We start from the raw sequence: 5,999 nt of genomic DNA on the forward strand, positions 1-5,999 counted from the left end.
TTTTGGATAGGCTACCCAACTTTTTCGAGTCGTAGAAGCAGGACAGAAAATAAAACATCTTTAATTTTTCATTTTAATTGTTTGTGTATTGTTTCGAATTAAAAGAGTAAAACATATATCAAAATAAATTTAAATATGTGACGTTACATTTATGATTTAGGCCTATTTTATTTAATTCAAATCATAGCCTATAGTTTGAAGTGAATATGGATAATTGGGCTACTGTTTTGCAAAAGTCTGAGACTTTTTTGGTTTCCAAGATGTTTAGATTACAGGGTAGGCCTATTTAACAATAAATTAAAAAAAATGAGGGCGCTTATTATATCATGATCATCTAACGCTGACTTCTTTCCATTTACTTCAAATGTTGTTTTATTATTATTCTTTCCTTCTTATTGCTCGGCGGTCTCATCGATTCCCTCATCATTTCCGCCCCCCTGTGGTCTCCCAAACACTTGCCTGCCTCCTGCCAGAGCCCGAAGGAGTGCACTCTGCCTCGGCCACTCGGTGCCTGTGTCCCCGGTCCTCGCATCTATGGAGGTAAAAACGGCCAGATCACTGCTATTCATGAAATAAAGACAAAGGAAATATATAACAAACATAGCAATTTATTATAGTTTATTTTAGGCCTACAAGTTTAATGCGTCATCTAGACTATTCGGTCTCGTTGTTGCAGGGATTTAGTCTAAGTGAGAGCTCTGTGTTTTTCAGTGTCGTGAATGAATAAATAGGCTATATGAGTATGCTAGCATTTGTATCCGTTGTGTCTGAATGAAAACAAAGCATATCCTTCAGAGCATCTTTTGAATGGAGAAACATCCCCACCCAATACAGACAGGTATTTTACTTTGCCCCGAGGAGCAGTGCTTGGACCACACATAGAATACTTGTCACCAATTAATAGAATACCTTAGTCAGTCAAAATTTTAAATAGCCTACACATCACAGTGTTTTTGGGGCGGGACTTTTTAAGCACTATTTACAAACCTTGAGCTAGCTAACGGAAGTGGGTCGAAGTTCAAAGTGATGGGGAAACGGGCATAGTCCGCTCGGCATGGTGTTCTTCAAGCGTGGTTTATAATTACGCACGGCACTTCTAGGCTGGGTACCGCTGATGCACAACATGCACGTAAACAAAACTTGGAGTGGCCGCTGCGCTGGTTAACTTGTGATGTATTAAATACACTTTTTATTTACAAAACACGAGTTTCAAATATTGCTGGAACTTGGTAGATCTGGGAAAAGGTCTTCGTAAGCAGGTGGGAAAACGCTGTCTTCGTTCGTGTCCTTCTTTTCTTCCTCCAACTCCTGCAGCACTGGGATCCTGAAAACAAATTCAGAGGGGGAAAAAACAGTTAGCAGACGCAGACATTATGCACAATCACCTGTTGAACCATATGCGACTCACTCCGTGCACTTCACTGACTTCACAGAACATTTGCAGATATGAATATCTCCCTCCGGCCCCGCGCTAAAATGTTCTCTCCATGAAATCATTGGCTTATGTTGTTCCAGCATTAACCCGCCAGTTAAAGATTGCTTCTGAGAGAGACTCGGAAGACTTTGTAACGGACCCAGACGGTCCCTAAGAGAGGTGGAAAGTCGATGCAAATATCTCGGGTGCGATTTAAAAGATTGCGTAATGGCATGCCTTAAAGAGATAGCCCAGCATTCAGCTTTTGATTTTAAAAAGCTTTTCTTAAAGGCTATGTAATACCAACCGTCCTTGACATTTCAGCAATGTCTAGCCTACTGCATGTGCTCCAATGATTAAAAAACAATATGTTGAATACTAAATTATATATTTAGCAGAAATACTCTCTGTCTTTCCATAAGAGCGCCTTGGTAAACCAAATGAGCAGCACTTAGAGCGTTTAAATTGCATGCAGTTGTAAACCACTGCACTTTCATTCATTCCTAACGGCAGATCTTTTGTAGGCCTAAACATCCATCATCTACACAGCATCTGCCTGTCTATCTTCTGCTCTTGATGCTGTTTGCTATCTGTCCTTCTCCCGGTACTATCTCTCTATCATTCACTACTGTATATTGTAGGAAAGCACATACATGATTTATCCATATGTAATAATGTAAGAGTGGTGGTTAACAAATGATGTACAAAGTGTTAGCTAAGAGATGGCAAATGTAATATAAATGCTTCATAGGGACTACTACTAACCTATATAATGAACTACTGCAGCACCATTTGTGTACAACAGAAGCAAAACCACCTACAGACCTCCAAAAAACACTATACAACTGCTGCAACACGAAATGCTAATTTCACAACAGATGGGAAGCCATTTTCCCAAATGGCTGTAAATCCAGTGTGATTGTTTTCTAAAGTGCGATTTGTTTAGCAAATATTGCAGTTACAATATGGTCTGTTGGGCCAACGACAAACGTTTTGGAAAAGAACTTTGTGTTATGAATCCCTAGTCCTCCTAATATCGCAAGATTCAGTATTTCACTGCTTCCAAAGCAGGGCCTGCTAACACACAGCTGGAGCTTGGGCTCTGATCCACAGGTCTGTGGAGACCCCAAAGGGAACCATGGCTGAATCCTAGGTGCTCAGATATTACGAGAGAGAGAGAGAGAGAGAGAGAGAGAGAGAGAGAGAGAGAGAGAGAGAGAGAGAGAGAGAGAGACGGGGGGAACTATGCCAGTGGGTCTCAAACAATGTGTAGCACAGATGTTCTTCAAGATAGCTTCAATATCAAATAAAAGAAGGTGACACCTTGAAAAAGATGTGCTTGTGCGTGTATGTGCGTGTGTCTGTGTGTGTGTGTGTGTGTGTGTGTGTGTGTGTGTGTGTGTGTGTGTGTGTGTGTGTGTGTGTGTGTGTGTGTGTCTGTGTGTGTGTGTGTGTGTGTGTGTGTGTGTGTGTGTGCGTGTGCGAACCCGTCGGTGCGTCTGGCAAACGTAAAAAGGACTTAGCCTAATAGCAGGGTGCCTCTGGACGTCCTTTTATCTGATGCTCAGATAGGGTGTTGGCAGCAGGGTGTCTATGTCAGTGGTTTTCAAAGTGGGGGCCGGGGACCCCTGGGGGGCCGCGAGAGGATGCTAGGGGGGGCGTTGCAAAACAAAATAATTATTTAAATAAATTAAATATCTAATGTACACCAAAATAAACCTAAAATACTCTTTACTGTACTGCATAATTACAATCTATTGTATCTCTGAACAATACTATTCTACACTATTATTATATAAATCCCAGTGTGGTACTGACTGACCACCAGGCAGAAAAATAGTGTAGCACAAGGGGGGCCTTGGCTGGAATATACCGGTCAATGGGGGACCTTCCAATGGTAAAGTTTGGGAAGCCCTGGTCTATGTAGCTGGTTATATGAACTTAAGTGTTCCAGAGAGTGTGAAAGTGCAGCATTGCTACAATTAGGACACTGAAATGTCAGTTTCCAAATTAAATAGCTTGGTTAGACTGTCAGTGTGGTGCTTTTGCTTCAGAGACAGATGCACCTGGCCCTACCGTGGCGCTAATGGTAGGGCACTCGTCTGCTATGCGGCTGACCTGGGTTCAAGTCCAGCCCGGGTCCCTTGCCGACCCTTCCCCATCTCTCTCTCCCCTCTCTTGCTGCCTGTCAAGCTCTTCACTGCAGTGTCATAATAAAGGCCAAACATGCCGCACCTTCTTCAGGTAAAGTTATAAACACAATTCAAACACAAAACTTTTTGAAAAAGAAAGTTTTGTGTTTGAATTGTGTTTGTAACTTTACCTGAAGAAGGTTGGATGACCGAAACGTTGTATTAAAGTTTGTTGGTGGAATGGACAGTGTGCAGGATTTCTTTGCACTTGACTAACAACCCCGCTGGGATAACATCCTATGCACCTGCCCAACTACAGAGGTGTGCAAAAGCGTGTTAAAAAAAACAGATGCACCTGCAAAGAACAATTTCTTAAGGTGTGCTGCAAGTGAGTCACCCTTCCTATGGATCCAGTCGGCACCTCTGGCTAGCCCATGAAGCTGCTTGTTTTCCCTTCCATATGCTGCGCCCGCTAGTCGTGCGGTGCCAATCACTGCCAGTCATGAGACATAGAGGAACCGTTTGACTAGCCATTAGAGACGGCGGGTGGAACATTCAGCAGGTGGAAAACAAGCCGTTTTATGGGCGGGGCCAGAGGTGCCGACTGGATCCATAGTACTCTCTGACTCCGCCTTATTGACCACCACCTCCAGGGCCCCTTGTTTACCCACTAGGGGTCAAGAGGGAGTAAAAAAAAAAAGTTCAGAAGTAAAACCCTGGACTCAAGTTTCCTTCCAATACTTCAGTAACTGAGTAACTGGCCTACATGTCTTGAGCTGATTCAATGAAGGCTGGGTCAAATTTGTGGTTCTTCACTGTTCTTATCATAGGGAAAGGACATATTTAAAACTTACAGCATTATTAATATATGGATTATACAATTCTTATAGTTTGGAACATACTATGAAGTGGCCTATTTCATACATAAGATTTGTATATCCAGGTTTCTTTAATATCTTTTTCTTTGATATCTTCAATATCTTTTCCCCTGTGGGTTAACTTTGCCCCTTGGGCTTAACACTTCTGCAAATATACCTGCTTGCCCGCCGGGTGGTGGGCACAGTGAATGCCAGGCTGTCGCTGCTTGCCCGTCTGCTCGAGAGCAGACTGGGCGCCATGCTGACATTACTTGCCCGTCGGCTTTCACTGCCGGGCACACTGGGTGCCATGCTGACGTTGCTCGCCCGTCGGCTGTCAACGGCACCGGGCACTGTCTGGGCAGGGCACTCCAGTTGGCACACGCTGTAGTACTGTGGCGGGCTGTTGGCAGCCAGCTGGGCGGTCTGAGCATCGCCCGCTCCGAGATCCTGCGTGACAGACGCGTAGGGGGGCGGGATGTACTGCACCACCGTGGCACGGTGGAACGTGATAGGCTGGTTGATGCCCGAGAAGACAAACGACTGGCCGAGGTGGTGGTGGAGTGGCAGCTCGGGCGAGTCGTCCGGCCTGCCACCTCCTCCTGTGCCACCCTCTCCGCAGTCTTCCCGCTGCTGCTTGCAGTTCTTGCAGGAGAGCATGCGGAACTTGCAGATGCTGATGAGGACGAACGTGCCCCCCACCGACAGCAGGACGGGCCCCAGCAGCTGCGTCCACTCGAACGCGTGGCTCACGTCGTAGTTGATCCAGCCCATGGCCGTGAACGTCATGCCCACCAGCGCTAGGAAGATGCCCGAGAACAGCAGCGTGGCGCCAGTCTTGTGCATGTCCGACACCTGGGACTCCCCACCCCCGCCAGGACCACCACCACCACCACCACCACCACCACCTACGCTGCGACCCACCACAGGGGCCACCATGCTGGGCAGGGAGGAGATCACACTCTGGGGGAGCTCTGTGGTGTCCAGCCCAGTGGAGGTGGAGGTGGAGGTGGAGGTTGAGGTGTGGCTATATTGACCAGTGGAGGGGTTGTAGTCGGTACCGGTGCCGGTACCAGGTGTTCCCATAGCAACAGGAGGAGGAGGAGGCCCACCAGCAGCCTGTCCTGCCCCAATCACGGCTTTCCACAGGCTCTTGAGTCCGAAGCGTTTCATCAGGAGTGCGCTGGAGCCTTGTGTCCGTTATCCGTTATTCGTTTCCGTGCTGTGTGTGGTCCGTTGGAAGGCGGCCTTGTGTCAGTGTCAGTATCAGTATCCGTGTGGGTCCCGTGTGCGAGTGCGGTCGGTCTGTCAGTCAGCTCTGGAGCATGTCACAGTGTCAGCGTCAGGTTAGCTGCCACAACTCCAGCACAGCGTTGGGGAGAGAAGAGAGGAGAGAGGGAGGGACGGTTGGAGGGAGGGAGGGAGGGAAGGCATTTAGGGAGTTTGATCTCTCCCCTACAGTATATAGAGCACCGAAGAAACATTCAGTTCCTTTACTAACGTCAGGGCCACTTCGGGTGGGTTGGAAAGGTTAAAAATTAACACAGATATGCTTTTGCCGTACTATGTTTATATTCCAAACTTTCCATCAATCAT

General features: G+C 46.6%; 1 protein-coding gene across 1 annotated transcript; it reads right to left on the minus strand.

Moving 5' to 3' along the window:
• Window positions 1–609: 609 nt before the first annotated feature.
• tmem174 (transmembrane protein 174) lies at window positions 610–5,576 on the minus strand. Its single transcript, XM_063209684.1, has 2 exons — window positions 4,582–5,576; window positions 610–1,324 (listed from the first exon to the last, which is right to left on the minus strand). Exons 1-2 carry the CDS (start codon window positions 5,574–5,576, stop codon window positions 1,210–1,212), a joined length of 1,110 nt encoding a protein of 369 aa, XP_063065754.1. The 3' UTR covers window positions 610–1,209.
• Between the last annotated feature and the right edge of the window lie 423 nt (window positions 5,577–5,999).

This window comes from Engraulis encrasicolus, chromosome 11, assembly GCF_034702125.1.
Source record: "Engraulis encrasicolus isolate BLACKSEA-1 chromosome 11, IST_EnEncr_1.0, whole genome shotgun sequence".
Classification (NCBI taxonomy): Eukaryota; Metazoa; Chordata; class Actinopteri; order Clupeiformes; family Engraulidae; genus Engraulis; species Engraulis encrasicolus.